Consider the following 20464-nt stretch of genomic DNA (forward strand, 5'->3'; position numbering starts at 1 on the left):
TTTTTTATAGTCCACTACAAAGTTAACTTGTAATTTACTGTGGTTTTACTTATGCATACATCATTTTATTATACAAAATTACATTATTTTAGCTGTTTGTCTTATCAACTGAATATATCAGTGTATTTTTTAACTATATATATATATATATATATATATATATATATATATATATATATATATATTGTGGCGTGGTGTCAGAAGTGGGATGGAGAATAACGGGTTCGAGCGCACAAAGGAGGACCTTCTAAAAATCCAAGCGGGCCGCCGAGTAGCGGAGCGACTACTCGCGCTGAAAAAGCGCTTTCCTGGCGGAGCTAGCGCGAGCACACCACGTCAACCAACGCGGAGCGGGAAGCAAAAAATCCCTGCGCTGGATCTCGGGGCGGAGGCTGGCGCTGCGCAAGCGCCGGAGCAAGATACAGCTCCGTGCGCCGTTAGCCGGCAAAGCGACCTGCCGCTGCGCGAGGCCGAGCGCGCTGAGCCCATATCGGCGGCACATCGCGGCGAAAGAGCCGAGCGACCGCCCGCAGCTCAGTGGCGCTCGGTAGGTGAACCTAGCCGGGGACAGGGCTACCCGCCGCGGCTAGGCAACGAGCAGCTCTCCGACGTTTCGCAGCTAGGCAACGAGCAGCTCTCCGACGTTTCGCGGCGAGGCGACGGCGCGGGTGACCGTAAGGAGGCGCTGCGCGAGGTCGAGCACGCTGAGCCCATATCGGCGGCACATCACGGCGAAAGAGCCGAGCGACCGCCCGCAGCTCAGTGGCGCTCGGTAGGTGAACCTAGCCGGGGACAGGGCTACCCGTCGCGGCTAGGCCTCGACACCGCTTCCGAGATTCCGCGACGACGCCGAGGCCAGGGACCGCCGGACTACCGCTGCAACGTTCTCAGGCCTGAGGGACAGCCGGACTACCGCTTCAACGTTCTCAGGCCTGAGGGACAGCGTACACCAGCAGCCGCTAAACTAGCGCCGGGTGGACGGTTGGGGAGCCCCGCGGGGCTTTACATCGACTGTGTGCCGGACGGCGTCTCACTGCGGGCGCTCGTGGACACCGGCTCCACTGTTTCCCACGGGTTGTGGAACTGTGAACCGCTCATCGCCAGGCAGAAGGGCCCCACCCAGCGCTCGCGGGCACCGCTGCAAGACTTTTGGGTGGGGGCACCTATGGGGCGAAGGGGTGTGGACACTCACAGCCAGCTCGGCTCTCCGATGTCATCTACCGGGTGCGGTTGGCAGGGCGGGCACGAGTTTTGCCCCACCGGGACCGTCTTGCGCTTCACCAGCCGCACGCCGGGGAGACATCGAACTCTGTGGAGGCCGGACCGCCTCAGGACAACGTTCGCATTCATCCCTCACCTGCCAAAGGACGCCGGCGTTCCCACCGCCAGCGCCGACCGCCTCCACGCCTCCAGTACAAAGTTCGTCATGGTGACCAGGGACGGTCACAGCTCGGGTGGGGGCAGTGTGGCGTGGGCGGGGCGGCGGCTGACGACCAGCATGCCTTGCGGGGATGTCGGTGTATTCACCATGATGGGGAAAGGTGTTTTGGTTAGTGGCTTCGGCCCTGTTTGTGTGTTGAGGGGTGTGACGTGTGAAATGTGCTCCAGTTCAGGCTGATGCTGAATTGGATGTAGGCTCCTGAGTGAAGGTGCTGCTCATGCCTTACATGCTGTGTGCTAAATAAAGTACTCCCAGCCATTGCATTGGGCAGCAAATAAGCTCACTCGTCTCTCCAGCATTCCTTCCGGCGTAGAAACGCTACAATATATATATATACTGTATATATTATATACTACATTTCATTTAAGGTTTAAAATGTCCAAATTAAACATATTAACTCTATTTTTGGCTTTTGCATTTTTTTAAGTTTATTTTTATACATAAATAATACCCTGATTTATGTTTTTTTTAAAATAGTTATAAGCGAAATATCTAATGAAAGAAGCGGTTAGGTTTTATCCGATTAATCGATTAATCGAAAATATAATCGCCCAACTAATCGATTATCAAAATAATCGTTAGTTGCAGCCCTAATTTGAACCCAGTTGTCCTCTTTCAGCCACATCCAAGGAGGTTACCTACAGTCCCATTAACCCTAAGCTTCTTAATAACAGCATTAGCAGCTGCAGTCACAGGAATATTCAACTCCTTGGATATGGTCTTATAGTCTTTACCTTTAATATGTTTGTATATGGTTTTTCTTCTGCTTTCCTCAGACAGCCCTGTTTAGGGTGTATAACAAACAGCACAGTATCTACTCTTCTTCATTTAAATATATAGGCTGACTAACTGATTGTAAGAATAAAAGGTGCGTGTGATGCTAATTACAGAACACTTTTTAGCTTAATATGCCATTATGGTCAAATTAAAGAGTCTTTTTTCAGGGGTGCCAACTATTTTGTCCAGATCTGTGTCGCTTTTCCGTATACAGGACATGCAGCTTATAACCGTTAATGTTTCTTAGACTGAGAATTTTTATACCTTTCAGCACCAGTGTTGGGTGTAACGCGTTACAAAGTACTTAGATTAGGTCGACCAATTAAGTAGTCAGTTATTTTAGTTACTTTTTAAAAAAACGTAATCCGTTATTCAGACAATTTATGGAATCCATGAGCCAGACAGCAGTCATTCCCAATCCGTTATGGTGTGTGATAATTGTCCTACAAGCCCCGCCCCCGATAACCTGTCCCCCACTGTAATTAGTTACTTTAAAAAGTAACGTCCCCCAACACTGATCAGCACTAAAGAGCTGTGAGATGGATATCAGTGTAGTTAGTCACCAACAAACAGTTCACATTGTCAGCCAAAATGCTACTTTTGTTAATCATCATTATTTAGATGGTCTCTCATGAAGACCATCACATGAGAGCAAGACCAAAGGATAATTGCTGCAGAGGATAATTTTGAACATGCAAAATATATGCCTCTCTCCTGACAGTCACATGATGGCATCAACAATGGTGCAACTACACATTGCTGCCATAATTCAATCTAAGGTTTGAAAAAAGGGCATAGATTACAATTGTTGAGGAGTGTGTAAATTATTTACACGACTTTTACACACACCCGTGTGCACGCATGCACGCACACACACACACACACACACACCAAGGGCGATTCTAGAGGGGCGCCACATAATGATATGATTCCCCCATAAATAATCAATTATTATTAATAGTGTCGAGATGGCACAGCATAACGCTTGTCCAGAGTACTTATCATTTTCCTGAACCCTTCGTTCTCAACCGTGCTAATAGGGCACATGTCTTTGGCTAAAAAGTATGCATATTTTTGTGCCTTTCTGTGAACAATGTGAAACATGTATTGTTCCCTGATTGTCCACCTTCACTGTCTTTCCTATATCCGGAGGAGATACGATGTGGAGAAGCCCCAAAGAAGCGCATCACCCAGACTGTTGTATGGGGGTGGATCAGTGATGGTTTGGGTTGCAATATCATAGAATTCCCTAGGCCCAATACTTGTGCTAGATGGGCGCGTCACTGCCAAGGACTACCGAACCATTTTGGGGGACCATGTGCACCCAATGGTTCAAACATTGTATCCTGAAGGCGGTGCCGTGTATCAGGATAATAAAGCACCGATACACACAGGAAGACTGGTGACAAAGTGGTTTGATAAACATGAAAGTGAAGTTGAACATCTCCAATGGCCTGCACAGTCACCAGATCTAAATATTATTGAGCCACTTTGGGTGTTTTAGAGGAGCGAATCAGGAAACATTTTCCTTCACCAACTTCATGTAGTGACCTGGCCACTGTTCTGCAAGTAGACTGGCTTAAAATCTTTCTGACCACAGTGTAGGACTTGTATCTGTCATTCCCAAGACAAATTGATTCCGTATTGACTGCAAAAGGAGGGCCTACATCATACTAATGAACCACCAGTGTACCAAATTGAGACTCTCACTCACACAAGCATGTGCTCGCACACACACATACTGTACAAAGACAGAATAAAAGATGCTTAAAGTGCCCCTATTTTGCCATTTTAAAGGTTGCTAATTTAGCTAATCTCTTAAAACAGGTTTACATGTATGCAAGGTCCAAAAACACTTTAGTTTTCTCAGAAAATAGATTTAATTTTTCCCCATTTCTAAATGATTCGTAAACGACTCGTGTGAAGCAGTTCGAAGATTTAGTCTGTCTAAACCCCTCCTTTCCGTGAGCCCTCACTGCTGTGATTGGTCAGATGGCACAGTCCTTTATGATTGGTCTACCGCTATAGCGTGTGTCAAAACGAAACTCCCATGACCATAACTAAACTACGGCTCTGGAGACCCGTCAATACTGTACATAGAAAAGATGGCGTCGGTTTTACCGTGTAACGACCAGCTTATTTTATATTAACTGTGGCTGCAAAAATCGAGAGGTCTTTTATCTTTGTGTCGGTGTTGCGTTAAAAGGCCGGTGAGCAAAAAAGGACAAACACAAACAAGTAGATAAAGCAAATGTGTATTATACAAAACTAAATAAAGTAAATGAAAAAGGTGCACAACAACCAAACAAAGATATAAACAATATTAACAAACTACATATAATAAACGGTATGTGGAGTAAGTGAAAAATGTCCGAAGTCCGTGTTTATTGTATGTGTGTAAGAGGAGTATGGTTCGGTCTCACCGGGGTTAATAATGTGTGAAGTGCGCATGCTCCGTGCCCTTACACTTCGGCATTTTTCCCTCGGGGCTTGCCGTAGATAGGCATTAGCACTTCGCGAGTGTTAGAGTTTAGTTTTGGTAAATGGTGGAGAATAAACAGTTAAACAGTTTGTTTTTTTCTTAAAAAACAAATCCAAAAAAACAAATCCGTTTATTCTCAAATCCTAAAAAGGCATGAATGCTCGGTCACATTAACAAGAGTGTGGTAACGTTAGTTGTAAGATGGCAGGCAAGTTGTTTGCGACGTAGAACGTGGGCCGACATTATGCAAATATGTTACGGCGTGACGTGGATCCGTAACAGAGTAAAAATAGATTTGCTAACGTCTCGTTTAGGCGAATGTCGCCCGATTCATGTCTCGCTTCGCGACCAGCACTAGGACCCGGAAGTAGTACGGTTGCGATTCAGGAAGCATAAAAGGAGACAACATGGCGCTTCACCTCACTCAGTCATTGAGTCTGCCCATGCCGTTTTCAGCTCTTCGCCCGATCTTATGTGAGTACTCACCATTTTGGGTCCAATTCCTGATTGAGTGTGTGTTGCTGGAACGCGTGTTTTATTGTATAAACTCTTGCTTTCGGCTTGAGATAGTTCTTACAATAACTCGCATGGTTTTCCTGCCTGTTTGCGCTATTTCCACGTTTGGGTTTACCGCCCACGCTACAAGGGCTAACTGCTAGAAATCTGGTCCGCCTCCGGTTCCCCATGACAGTTGCATTAACAAAGGCACTTGCTCTCTGGTAACCTAGCAACGTACAGATCTGACCTTTAAAAACGCACCTTTTGAGAAAAGGGATCCCACGACTTTTACAAGCTGTAAAAATGCCCTTCATTACCTGTAGGGGGCAGTCGTGTTTCAGTCTGAACTATTGTGTGTCTACTGAAGCCGAAATATGTTGTCTCTTAGGGCGCCCATTGACAGCAAGCGTCAGACCTCATAAACGTGTCAAGCTTAAACTGTTATGTATTTATTCTTCATTTTCATTCAGAATTATTATTATTATTAGTAGTAGTCCTCCGAATTTATTATTATTATTGTTGTTGTAACGCACCCGCGCGTGTGCAAAAGAACTACAAAGATGTATGATATGTTAGCCTATAACAGTATTGTTCTATTGTTTTTATGCGCTTTAAACATGCCCGGGCAGTTGTGGCTTAGTGGTAGGTAATTCGCCTGCCATGCAGAAGGCCCGGGTTCGATTCCCAGCCAGTGCCCACAGTGCCGGTGTTATGCGCTACAATGCCACGATATAACCATTACATTATCAAGTTATGCTTCAGTACTAAATGCATGTTTGCAATTGGGATTTTTTTTCTTAAGCTATGAAACACATTAGCACTCACCTCACAGTTGCTATAATTTAATGATTATCATAAGCAAAAAGTGTAAAACAAAGGATTCAAATTTATTACATTTTCACCCAGAGCGGGATTCGAACCAGGGTCTGGACGATTTTATACTATTATTTAAGCAATGCCACACCATGTGGAAAGCGACAAAAATGCTTCGATTTCATTGGCTGTCACTGAGTGTCAGCTATTCACGACTGGCCCCCGGGGAACGCAGAATCCTCGGGCTTTGACTGCGCTTTTTTCATTTGTTATTACAGGGGCGGACTGGGACCAAAAAGTGACCCTGGACTTCCTGGCCCACAGCAGCCCACACCATAATACATTGGCTCATTAATGTAGAAATAAATTTTTAACACCAGTTACTAGTATAAAAATATAACACAATACAGAAATCAATGCTATTTAAACATATTATTTGAAGTATCAATGAATATATATTGGGTCATATTAGTAAAACAAAGAAACGAAGAAAAGAACATCAAGACAAACAACATATAAATCTATAAAGACAATATTTTAAAATGAATGGCAATAAAAATGAACAGGTAAGCTGAAATAAAATCAGTAGCAGCATTAGCTTCGCTAGTAAACTAGTTACTTATTTTAATTATTATGGTAGTCAATATTAATACAAAATAATGTTGAGAAACATTATTTTGAATTAATATTGACTACCATAATAATTACTAGCACGAGTTAATGCTGCTACTAATTTTATTCAGTTTTGTCATTCTTTTTACTTGGCTCTGGTAGATCAGGGGAGATGTGTTGGTCATCATCAGCAGGCACTGGTTCATCATCACTGACCTGCTGCACTTGCAGCTTACACTGATGAGTGGTATGTCTTACAATGCATCAAGATGATGATAACTCACAAAAAAAGGCCAATCGGTCTTTTTCTCATAAAATGTTTAGGTGAAATTCCACCCATACAAGGGTGACAAATATGCAAAGAAAAAATAAATCAGGAAGGGCAAATGCTTTTTTTTTATGGCACTGCACATGTAGTCAGATTGTTCTACTGGGATTAAACTGTGCCAGGTGGAGTTAAAGCACTTTCAAAATCATACTAACTACACTGATATGAATAACTTTAAATGATATGAATAGCTTTTTAACACCCTTGTGACTCAATAAGAGACAATGCAAAGAGTATTTTCTAACAGCATGTAAATGATACATTTTGGCAGTATTGTCTTGCATCTTTTGAAATACATAAATGAATTTAAAAAAAATCACAATACTGACAAAATGTCTCATTTTGCTATCAAACTGTTTTTTTTGATGCTACTGTACTGGACACTGAAAATATTGTAGTTTTATATGTTGTTTGTCTTATTATTCTTTCCTTTGTTTTACAAATATGACCCAATATATGTTCGGTGAAACTTTGTTTTACGTTTTTGTATTGTGTTATATTTTTATACTAGTAAGTAGTTTTAAAAATTTATCTCCACTTTAATGTGCCAATGTATTATGATGTGGGATGTGGTGGGCTGCTGGATCCAGCCTCACTGTCCCTTCTTATTTTCGCGTAACCTTTTCTTCTTCCTCCTTTTCATTCATGGAAATTATTAATTTGCTCAGAAAATTCGCTGCATCGAGAAAGGATCAATATCTAAAAAGTTTAAGATGCCCACGTGTGTGAACAAAGAATACAAAAGTGTATAATCTTTAATAAAGTTAGCCTAATACAATATTATTTCTAATGCTGAAGCAAGTCTTATTATTCAAACACACATTGATTTATACACATCGCGCAGGGGGGGTAGAAGTGGCGTTGACTGTGAGTCTGCGTTTTTGGTGAACGCTCTGCGCATAACATCGGGCCAACTCATGGCAGAAAGAATTTATAAACTGTTTCTAAACATGGGCTATTGTTTTTTTACTTATAATATTTTAAATTTAATTTAAATAAGGTTTGGGCTCAGGACTTAGATTTGGCATCGTGATTCTCCTCTTTAATTTACTCCATAGTTTTAATCAGCGCTCAGCCGCATGCATAAAGTTTTCCAGAGCGCACTGGCAGAAGTAGACTAATGATTATGAACGCGTCGGGAAAACAGCAAGCAGACTGACTCTGACCATTTAAAAAAACGTTTGCGTTTATTTTCTGACGCGCTCAAGTTCACCAAAAAGTTCAAGTTCTGACATGAATTGCCCCGGTGTTATGCCGGGAGATTTCCTGAAGCTCCGAAATCACTGGGGCATTTTTTCTAAATAGATGCTATCATTAATAACTGATGGAGGTTTTGAGCTGTATACACACGCATTTTTGAGTGGTTTAAAATGAATTAATAAGTCCGAGCAGACCTACATAAAAGGTGAGAAGTGAGTAACTGAGCGCGCTGTCGCGTTGTAAATACTGTACAACACACGTTTCTCAACCCTTTCATAAAAACGCTGCCTTTTGTAAAGTGAAAGTACTTTACAAAAGTCAAACAGCTTTATTTCAGTCATGAATTCACAATCACATCACATTCCAGCTATTATTTCCAGACGTGGTTAAATAATGGATGAAATAATTATTCAATGCTGGACACAAACAGCAAATATGATGATTATTATAAAAAGCCAGAAGAACTTCGTATTCATGAAATAGTATTTACTTACTATGATAATATATATATTGTTCATTCATGTCTTCTGATGATGTCGACACATTTTTACGTTTTAAATAAGATATGTTGGCATATTCACGAATCAGGACATTCGCATAGTTAACACTATCAGATAGCCTACTATCAGGAAATTAAATTAATTTCAACACCATTTAAACCAAGGCATTGCCATGTCTTTCACCGTTTTGTCCCTGTTAAGACATTACAAAAACTATATAAGAAACTTTTAAAGCACGAATTTGGGCATCTCATTTTATCATTATGAAAATAATATGAAGCACATATACACACATTCATCATGAAAGATCTGTTGTAAAGCAAAATAAAATTCATGTTTGCTTCAGCATTGGGAACAATATTGTTTTAGACTATTATATACAATTCTTCGTTGTACAGTACTTGGTCCGGCTTTTAGATAAAGTCCTTCCATGCGCCATCTGGCGGATATTCAGTGAAGCACAACACATTTATTTAAATTCCCGAATGTTGCTTAAGGCAGGTCACGGCACGCCGCGCGCTAAATTGCGGCATCTCGCGGGAAAACACATGCAGTCTTAATGGCCACATCTGTAGTGAGTGATACGCTAACAGCCAATCATGTAACAGTATTACGTTTGGTTGCGCCATATCGTTGTCTCGTGCTGGTCTGCTGGATTCCTCTTCATAAGTAGAAAATGCACTTTGTACTATTTTATTACACTTTATTAAGCATTTCTTACATTTTCCTTAATTTTGCACCTTAAATGTCAAGAGATAATTAAGTGTTCATTGTGACTTTAGACTTATGTTTACATTTGAGTTTTCCATGGTTGTTGACATTTCTGTCTTAATAACTGAGGGGATTATGATCAGAGGAAGGTTAAGTTTAAAATCAAAATGTTTAAATGTAATATTGTTTTCTCCAGGTCCTTATTTTAAATGGGTCATAAAAAATATAAATAATTATCAATATCGACCGATATGAAACACTCATATCGTGATACAGTTTTCAGCCATATCACCCAGCCCTAGCTCTACTTATAGTAAGTGTACAGGATCAGAGGGTAACACATGCAATTGGAATTGAAAGTTTGCATTGAATCACTACAGTTGAATATTTAAAAATCACATTGTTGCCAAAGTAATTATTACATAACGATTACATTATTTGTAATATATCTACATTTATAAACAATTTAAACATATTACTGTACATATGAAAGAGAAAAACAATGTTAACAGTGAAAACTCTCAGGTAACTATTTGTAGAGTAATGATATTAAATTGTAGTTAGTTGCGGTCAAGGATATACATGGTGTGTCTCACTGTCTTTCAGGGTCTCACACTCTGACACATACAGTATAAGGCAGCACTGGGGCCTTCTTCTAAAATCATTCAGATTTTTTCCACAATCTGTCTGAAAAAAAATTCAAACTCGAACATCGTTTGGAAAACTAGTCCCATCCAAATAGGGCTTTAGACAGGTAAGTTTATAACAGGGCATGATTTGTCAGTACATATGGTACAAAATTCATTTTGTTCCCGGTACACTGTTTGTTCATAATGCGACAGCAATAGGTTTGTACGTTTGCTGGCTTTACCTCGAGGTGGCGCTATAACTATAGACTCAAGCCTCAGGCCTTCTTTAATTCTCTCAAGAATTATTGAGCCGCAGTTCCTTGAAAGCAGCACATGATTTCAGATTAATTCAAGAGAAATATTGTAATTAAATTAATTCACAATCACAGTACTTAAACTACATTACAAATTTAGAACTAAAATTAAATGTAGGCGTTTTTTATTTGCCTTGAATTAAAGCAAAGTAAACGTTAACTTTAAATTTTATGTGTAATTAGAAAAGCTAGGCGTGTCTGTAGGGTTGTGTGTCACACTTCTAATTTGAATTAGATTTTATTAACTGAAATAAATTAAACTAAATGATTGTAAAATTCAAACATTGTCAGGTCTTGTTACCGACCGATGTGAGTCAGCAGCGCTTGTGTTTTTGCCTCTTATGATAAGAATGAAATGCAGTAGGGTATTTTGATCTTCATAATTTTCTATGATAAATAATGAAAATATTCTAAAATTGTACATTTCTACATTCCAGTAGCCCCCCCTTGTGCTGTACCACCGACAGCAAAAAGTCACAATCTTTCAAGCTGTCAAGTTAGCACACTGTGTGCACGCAAAGCGCAGGCATGATGATTTGTAAACAGACAGGATCCGGTGTTCATTTCCGTTCACCTGTTTGTGGTGGAGAGAGTCACAAAAATGAGCAAAAACTCATCATACAGGCTACTACTTGTCACCCAGTTTTTATCCTCCAATTTTGTTAACCTTTTAATTATTTGAGTTAAATCTTTGGCACGTTTATTATTTTTATATCGGTTAAAAGATTTAATTCTGCGCTGTGCATTTCTACATTCTAAAAATGCAGGGTTGCTTGTGTCCTGATTCTAGTTGTGTGTTTCTTTTTACAAATAAAATTGTCAGCTAGTGAACTTGATTGTCTTTCTAAACAACATTTACCAATGCTGGGTATTTTTTTGACTCATTATTGTACAGTAAATATCAATAGTTTTGGTCCTGATTTTTTATGTTTGTTGTATAAAGAACTCGGATGTGGAAATTACCATCAGTGTAATATTTCTTCGATACAACATATGACTTTTTTATGACTTAAGCTCTACTGACAATTAAAAACAGCGCTAATTACAGCTCTCTTGCAAAATGTCCCTTTGCGCCACCTGGCGGTTATTTTACGAATGACTTTGAAATGTGACTTTTTTGCCGCTGTCGTTTTTGTCACGGGAGGGAGTGCGGTCATGGGGCACTGGCAGCTCAGTGGTAGGTGTTTCGCTTGCCATGCGGAAGGCCTGGGTTAGATTCCTGGCCAGTGCCCAAACCCCAGCCACTGGGCTCAGTGCCGGTCCCAAGCCCAGATAAAATGGGAGGGTTGCGTCAGGAAGGGCATCCGGCATAAAACCTGTGCCAAGTTGTAGTGCGGGCTAAATATTCTGCTGTGGCGACCCCTTGCCGGAAGCAGCCGAAAGACCAACAACAGGGAGCGCAGGGGTAATAGGCACTCTGGTTGACTACCTACTGTATGTGATCAGATTAGAAAGTTTAATTGTTCAATTGAACTAAAATCTTACAGAGATCAACAAATCTAACTTCTTTTGTATTAAAATGAGTGTTATCCTCCTGTGATATCCTTCATTTTAGCTTCTGTAATTTAAACAATAAAATGATACACATATGAAGCTATATTTAATGGCCCATCTGTTTTTACAGTTTTTTCCAAACTCTTAAACAAATTTCCAGACACTGGAACTTTTCAAATTATAAACACAAAATGAAAAGATTTTCACTTTGTCAAGTTTTCACTTTGTGCTCTTACAGAGCGTCTTATGTGATTATTACCATTATCATATCTATTGTTATAGGTGTTGATGTAGGTTTTGGCTTCATGAGGCCATGATGCATAAATGTAGAGTTTTGTGTGTGTCTGTCTGTCTTGGGTGGCTTTATTAATTTAGTCAGTAGATGTTGGTGATTTATTTATTTATTTATTTTGCAGAATTTATGCGATATTATATTTTTACTTTATATGAAACTATATTTCATCTTTTACAGACACACACTCCCTGCAGTACCTCTACACTGCCAACACAGGAGTAACTGCTGCTCTGCTGGATAGAAAGCAGTTTGCATACTTTGGAAACAACATTACTGTGATACTCTTAAAGCTAGACTGCATGAAGAATGTCGAAGCTGATGACCGAGAGTACTGGAGACGAGAGACAGAACGTGTGCGGAATGATCAGCACTGGCTCCAAGAGAAAGAGCAGAGCTTTAATCAAACTAAAGGTGAAACACACTAAGAGATTTAATCACTAACACACACTGGCTATACTGTCTACACTCACTTCAAATAATTTCATTTCTCTGATCAACCTTAAAGAATGGCTGAATGATGGGACATGAGTTCCAACATCAAATAAATAGAGTCAGATACATATAGTTTGGAACATAAAGTTTTTGCCAATTGGCCTCTGTACATCACCACATTTTATCTTAAATGAAACACTTAAGATGTGAGCGAAGCCAAGACTTTTAAATGCCTTCAATCTTGTCTTCAGTAAGTGAAAAGCATGCTGTACGCTGTAAAACGTTAACGCTGGGCTGTTTTGGATCATTATCCATCTGCAATATGAAACTACATCAGTTTTGCGCTCAGGTTCCAATGGCAGTCATACGCACTGCCATTGTTAAATGGCATGTCAAATGGTAAAATCCATGACAGCACAATTAAAAGAAGACTGAACAAGTACGTTTTGTTTGGAAGGGCACCAGGTACTGTAATTATCCTCTTCAAGAGAAAGCTGGAATGAACCACTTCTGTATAAAAAGGAACAAGGAAGCAAGACTAAGGTTCATAAAACTGCATCTAAACAAACAACAAGAATTCTGGAACAATGTCCTATGGACAGATGAGACCAAAGCAGAAACACCTCATGCTCACTAGGACCTAGCATGGCGGTGGAGGGGTAGTGATCTAGGCTTGTTTTGCAGCCACAGGACCTGGGCACCTTGCTATTACTGAGTCAACCATGAATTCCTCAGTATATCAGAATATTTTAGAGGCAATTATAAGGCCATCTGTCTAACAGCTAAAGCTTGGTAGAAATTAAAATGCGTGTTGTAAATACAAATGGGAAAAAATTACGTGACGACTAGTAGTCATACAGGGACTAAATGTTTTTAGTTATTGCTGCTAAAGGTGAATGTACAGTACAAGCTATTAAATCATGGGGAGTACTTGATACTTCAACATGATTTTAATTTTTGGCCCCATTTTTGTTATACACATAATGGCATGGTAAGAGAAGTTATATGTTATTGTTTGTCTGAGGTTGTATTTGCCCACATACTGAGACCTGTTGCGATCAAATGATTATTATTTTTAAACAAAAACATAAAATTAAAAGACGGGGTACTAACTTTTGCACATGACTGTACTTCTGCTTAGTAAAATAGATTTGATTTTAAATATTGTTATATGCTTCATTTTCCTAAAATTTGCACAACCTGCATTAAAGGTCATTTAAATCATTAACCTAGGATCACTGGATAAAAACAAAAAAAAAAATACCAGCAATATTTATCCAAAGAAACTGTAACAAAAAAATTATAATGAAATATTTTACTATATCCAAGAATCAACATTTTGAATGTTATCTTGTCACACATCCTATTCTGCAACTGAAATACCAGTCTAATAATAATTATAATTAATAATAATTGTCCAGCAGATTTTAATAGAGGTGTGCGCGCGTGTGTGTGTGTGTGTGTGTGTGTGTGTGTGTGTGTGTGTGTGTGTGTGTGTGTGTGTGTGTGTGTGTGTGTCTGTGTTACTGCAGGAGTTAATGTACTAAATAGGAAGTACGGCTGCGAGCTTGATTCTAACGGCACCACTAGAGGATATGATCAGTATACTTGTGATGAAGAGGATTTCATCAGTCTGAATCTGACGACTGAAACCTGGACTGCAGCTAATGATAAAGCCAAGTGTTTTATTAAGGAGTGGAATTCTGACGGAGAGAGGGCTAAACACGGGAAGGACTTCCTGAAGAAGGACTGTATTGATCAGTTAAAGAAGATTGTATCCTGCAGCAATACCACTCAGGACCGGAAAGGTAAAGATGATCTGCCCTATTACAGTAACTACCCCCACACACAAATATTTTATACTTTCGCACTGTAATATTTACATTGCTGTGAATAAGTATTTGCCCCTTGCTGTTTATTTATTTATTTATTTTTTGCATATTTGTCACACTTCAATGATTCAGAACATCAAACAAATGTTTATTTTACACTAAGATAGTCACTGATTTTATTTATTAAGGGAAAAAAGCTGTCCAAACCTACTTGGCCCTATGTGAAAAAGTTATATCTAAATCGTCGTTAAATAAAAAAAAATCACTTAAATAGAACCTGTCTGTCAAAGTAAGGCATGCTAAAAGACCAAAAAAGCAACATGGTGTAAAGAAATTGAAGAACAGATGAAAAACAAAGTCTGAGCGGCATTCGCCCATTCCTTAGGACAGACTGACCCATGTTCAACTGCTGTTCACATGGAACCCTTGTGATTATAATTGATAATGGCTCTCACTGTGGTTCACTGTAGTCTAAATCCCTTAGAAATTACAAAGGATTTCACAGGAGTGGCCGGCCTACCAAAATTACTTCAAGAGCACAAAAACGACTCATCGAGGAGCTCATGAAATCACTCAGAACAACATCTAAAGAGCTGCAGGCATGACTTCAGTTAAGGTCAATGTTCATGATTCAACAATAAGAAAGAGAGACTGAGCCAAAATGGCATACATGAAAGAGTTCCAAGGCAAAAACCATTCTCATCTCACATTTGCCAAAAAACATCTTGATTATCCCCAAGACTTTTGGGCAAATACTCTGTGAACTGATGAGACAAACGTTGAACTTTTTGGAAGGTGTACATCTCGTAACATGTCGTGTAAAACTGAGTGTTTTATGAAAACACATCAACAGTCAAACATGGTGGTGGTAGTATGATGGTCTTGGGCTAGTTTGCAGCTTTAGGACATGGGCGATTTAAAATAATTGATGGAATCATGAATGCTGCGCTCTACCAGAAAAGTATGTCCAGCCATGAGTTTGTGGCCTCAAGCTCAGAGTACTTGGATTATGCATCAGGACAGTGATCTGAAACCCACCAGCAAGTCCACCTCTGAATGGCTCAAAATAGAAAAAAAAAAAAAAAGGTTTTGGAGTGACCTAGTTAAAGTCCAAGCTTATATCCGGTTGAGATGACCTTAAACAGGCAGCTCATGCTTAAAAACCCTCCAATATGGCTTATTTAAAACAATTCTGGGTAGAAGAGTGGGCCAGAATTCTTTCACATTGATGTTAAAGACTCATTGCCAGTTATTGCAAATGCTTGATTGCAATTATTGCCACCAAGGGCGGCACAACCAGGTATAAGGTTTAGGGGCAATTACTTTTCACATCGGGCAGGTAGGTTTGGACAGCTTTTTTCCCCTAAAAATTTTTATCATCATTTTAAACCTGCATGTTGTATTTACTCAGGTTATCTTTGTGTAATATTTAAATTAGTTTAATGGTATAAATGAGGACGTGCATGAGCACGGAGAGACTATACCCAACCAGGATGGAAGCTTCCAGAGAAGCATTCTGAAAGTCCCACCTTAGGAGCTGCAGAAACACACCTACACCTGCGTAGTTCAGCATAGCAGCTTGAGTCATTCAAGTATGACAAATATCCTAAAATAAAAATACAGGAAGGGGCAGATACTTTTGCACAGCACTGTATACAGTGATCTGAAACAGTTTGCACCCTTACTGATTTTTTTTTTTTTTGTGTGTGTTTGTCACACTTTAATTAATATTTCAATTTGTTTGATAATCTAAAACAATAAAGATAACACAAGTAAACAAATCATGCAGTTTAATAAAGGTTTTTATTATTAAGGGAAAACAAAATCCAAAACTACATAGCCCTGTGGGAAAAAGTGTTCCCCCCTTCCTGTTAAAACGTTACTTAACTCTGGTTCATCACACCTGAGTTCAATTTCTCCAGCCACACCCAGGCCTGATTACTGCCACACCTGTTCGCAATCATCAGGCGTGGGTGTGGCTAGAGAAATTTAACTCATATGAAACATTTAAGTGTGACAAACATGAAAATAAAATAAAATAAATGAAATCAGTAAGGGTGCAAACACTTTTTCACAACACTGTTATCTGGGTCTCTCTGCAGGTATGCCAATGTTCCAGAAACACTCGTCTCCTTCTCCAGGGGTGATGTGTCACGCTATAAGTTTCTTCTTCAAACCAGTGACGATCACCTGGAAGAAGGACGGAGAGGACGTGCATGGGGACGTGCATGAGGACGGAGAAACTATACCCAACCAGGATGGAAGCTTCCAGAAAAGCATTCTGAAAGTCCCACCTGAGGAGCTGCAGGAACACACCTACACCTGCGTAGTTCAGCATAGCAGCTTGGAGAAGGAGATAATCTTAAAAGTACCAAAAGGTCCTTATAAACTAGAGATGCAGAGAGTGAAAGCTGATTTTTTTCTGCAGTAGATAATAACTTTGTGCTGAATTAACAGGTGAAGGATCAGATGGAGAATCAAATGGAGCAGCACTTTCTATTATCGTTGCTGTAGTCATCGTTCTCGCTGTTATTGCCCTTTTCATTAAAAGAGAGGCTTTACAGAGGAGATGCTTACACAATAATCTTCCCCATAATAAGGCAGGTATTCAAGTTTTGTAGGTATGCATTTACTGACTACTGTACATGTCAGATGTGTGGGGTGCTGGTACAAATTTACAGAAAAAGTAGCGACTAAAGAAAACCAAGCATTTCATAATAGTACCAAAAGAATATAATATTGTAAAAGAAATCTGTAAAATTTGCAATTAATTTGTTCAAGAAAATTGATTCAAGATGATGACATTACGATTCGTCCTTTTAGGCCACAAAATAAACAAAACTGTCTTCCCGAAGCCACAATACCCAAAACCAGAGACTCAGCAGTATCTAGTAATTTATATTATATTTATTCTTAAGCCAGAAAATAAACTATTCTTTTTCTAATTAATATCCATCTGTGCAGGGGTTTGTTTCCATTGAGCAAGTAGCTTATTTTAAAGTAGATTATTAAATCCGGCACATAATTGTTCATACTGTAACATCGCTTTTAAATAGATCAAATTATTCCAAAAGTTTAATTTCCAGTTTTATCTGAACAGACATGCATACATACACTCACCTAAAGGATTATTAGGAACACCATACTAATACGGTGTTTGACCCCCTTTCGCCTTCAGAACTGCCTTAATTCTACGTGCCATTGATTCAACAATGTGCATCAGAGGATGGGTACATAGTGGTCGTAAAGGAATGGACATGGTCAGAAACAATGCTCAGGTAGCCTGTGGCATTTAAACGATGCCCAATTGGCACTAAGGGGCCTAAAGTGTGCCAAGAAAACATCCCCCACACCATTACACCACCACCACCAGCCTGCACAGTAGTAACTAGGCATGATGGTTCCATGTTTAATCATTCTGTTTACGCCAAATTCTGACTCTACCATTTAAATGTCTCAACAGAAATCGATACTCATCAGACCAGGCAACATTTTTCCAGTCTTCAACTGTCCAATTTTGGTGAGCTCGTGCAAATTGTAGCCTCTTTTTCCTATTTGTAGTGGAGATGAGTGGTACCCGGTGAGGTCTTCTGCTGTTGTAGCCCATCCGCCTCAAGGTTGTGCGTGTTGTGGCTTCACAAATGCTTTGCTGCATACCTCTGGTGTTACGAGTGGTTATTTCAGTCAAAGTTGCTCTTCTATCAGCTTGAATCAGTTGGCCCATTCTCCTCTGACCTCTAGCATGAACAAGCTATTTTTGCCCACAGGACTGCCGCATGCTGGATGTTTTTCCCTTTTCACACCATTCTTTGTAAACCCTAGAAATGGTTGTGTGTGAAAATCCCAGTTACTGTGCAGATTGTGAAATACTCAGAACGGCCCGTCTGGCACCAACAACCATGCCACGCTCAAAATTGCTTAAATCACCATTCTTTCCGATTCTGACATTTAGTTTGGAGTTCAGGAGATTGTCTTGACCAGGACCACACCCCTAAATGCATTGAAGCAACTGCCATGTGATTGGTTGATTAGATAATTGCATTAATGAGAAATTGAACAGGTGTTCCTAATAATCCTTTAGGTGAGTGTACATACATACATACATACATACATACACACACACATACAAAATACGGACAGATATATATATATATATATATTTTTTTTATATTTATTTTTTATTTTTTATTTTTTCTGAGACTGGTTTTTGGTCCTCCAATGTATAAAAACATAAGGATATAATTGAAAGAGTTCTGACCAACATAACCTTTCTTTTTATTTATATAGATAAATATTGTGCTTAACTGTGCTAAAATGTTAATGCCAAGACTCTTCATCATTCGCTAGGCTTTTAAATTCTGCTGGCTGGCAGCCATATTAAATCCAGAATCAATTGATATGGTTTATTTGCATTTATTACGTCCTTGCCTTGTTTTTGTTACATAACGTTTCATTGGGATTATTTCACAATTATGTTAGAATTGTAAGTAATACTTGTAATTAGCATTTTGCAAAGCTTTTACTACCCTCCAAAAAAAGAAAAAGACGTCAATTTAAATTGTACTGATCTGCTGTTTTTTGTTTCTTGTAAATGCAGGTAATTTATTAAGTGAATATGAAGGACCTTATCGCATTCTTATCTTGACCACCTGATCGAGGAGACTGTTTTAAAGGAAGTGTTCGGTCATCTGTGAGGAAACTTTGTAGTTAGACTACTATGCCATATTCGGATAACACATTTTTCTCATTATTTCATTGGATTTCTGGGATTCTCTGTTGGGCAACTGAGAACCCGTACCTGCATGGACTACAAGAGATGTGCTTACCTGAACTCAACTCTATTATTTGTAAACTTGGACGGAAAAACCTATCAGGCTACCACTACTATCACCGCTATCCAATAAAGACTGCTTGGATGATTCTCCTGTTACTCATATGAGGTAATATTCATCCCAATCTGGGCCCTATGCTGATACAACTTCAAAATCCAGGTGAACTCAAAGATAGTTGTGGATTAGGTTTTATTCATGCCAATGTACGCTGTTTTTTCAGTTCAACAAAATTGACGCTATTCGTCTGTGGATAAAGCTGACTGAATGTGATGTTGTTTTGTCTGAAACTTGGCTGAAACCGTCAATCTCAAAGATATGATGCGCATCAGGGGATTTAATGTTTTTAGATCTGATCGCACAAGCAAAGGAGGGGGGGTTGCGATCTATGTCAAAAGTACGTTGAACTGTTCCCTCATTAAATCAATTAGCAAACCTAAATCCCTTGAATTAGTTGCTATTAAATTTAATCTTCTGCTGTTAGAATATTCTGTAATGATGTCAGTGATCATTGTATAGTAGCATGTGTAAGAAGTTGTAAACTCCCCAAAACTAAGTCACGTTTTATTTGTTTATGAAATGTTGGACCTAGAATGTGCATGGAATTATTTTAAAAACACTTTTCTCTCCTTAATTAATAAGCATGCACCTATGAAAATGTAAGGTCAGTGGTAAAGATATTGCAGGTGGTATCAGAGAAAGAGACACTGCTTGGGTCAAAGCTAAAGTCGGTAATGAGGCTAAACTTTGGGCAGATTATAGAGCATTAAGAAATAAGTGCACTAAACTGATAAAAAATACCAAAAGTGAATATTACTTTCACTTAATAGATAAAAATTTAAATAATCCTAAAAAAATTTAGAAATTAATTAAATCAATGGCTGGAGACATGGCACCTCCCACTCTTCTTGGGTTTCTTACAATTAATTAAAATTGGACAAACAAAACATGGTAGAGGCCTTTAATAAGCCCTTTATTGATGCTGGCTTATTAAAGGCCTCTACCATATTTTTTTTGTCCTTTATATCAGTTTTATTAATTGCCAACGCCAGTAGTCCTGTGACCTTTAATTTCTCCTCTATCTCCACTACTCGGGTCCATAAGGCTTTGTTAAATCTAGATTGTAAAAAGTATGCTGTACCAGACCAAATTGAACCTTATTTTTTAAAGACAGCTGCAGATTTGATTGCTGGGCCCATTGCCTCTATCTTTAATCTTAGTTCATAAAGTGGGGTAATTCCTAGCTCCTGGAAGTCAGCATTTGTCCTCCCATTATT

The 20464-nt window shown here is 39.2% G+C and overlaps 1 protein-coding gene across 1 annotated transcript; it reads left to right on the plus strand.

Annotated features, from left to right (window-relative positions):
* Positions 1–5107: 5107 nt before the first annotated feature.
* On the plus strand, positions 5108–16789 carry LOC128509760 (H-2 class I histocompatibility antigen, K-D alpha chain-like). The gene is made up of 4 exons (XM_053481595.1): positions 5108–5174; positions 12272–12505; positions 14059–14334; positions 16461–16789. Exons 1-4 carry the CDS (start codon positions 5108–5110, stop codon positions 16787–16789), a joined length of 906 nt encoding a protein of 301 aa, XP_053337570.1.
* Positions 16790–20464: the final 3675 nt, after the last annotated feature.

The sequence above is a fragment of the Clarias gariepinus genome, chromosome 21, assembly GCF_024256425.1.
Source record: "Clarias gariepinus isolate MV-2021 ecotype Netherlands chromosome 21, CGAR_prim_01v2, whole genome shotgun sequence".
Classification (NCBI taxonomy): Eukaryota; Metazoa; Chordata; class Actinopteri; order Siluriformes; family Clariidae; genus Clarias; species Clarias gariepinus.

Coding starts and splice junctions, on each gene's coding strand:
- LOC128509760 (XM_053481595.1), top strand. CDS start 5,108: ATGGCGCTTCACCTCACTCAGTCATTGAGTCTGCCCATGCCGTTTTCA. Junction 5,175..12,271: donor AGCTCTTCGCCCGATCTTAT/GTGAGTACTCAC, acceptor CATCTTTTACAG/ACACACACTCCCTGCAGTAC. Junction 12,506..14,058: donor GAGCTTTAATCAAACTAAAG/GTGAAACACACT, acceptor GTGTTACTGCAG/GAGTTAATGTACTAAATAGG.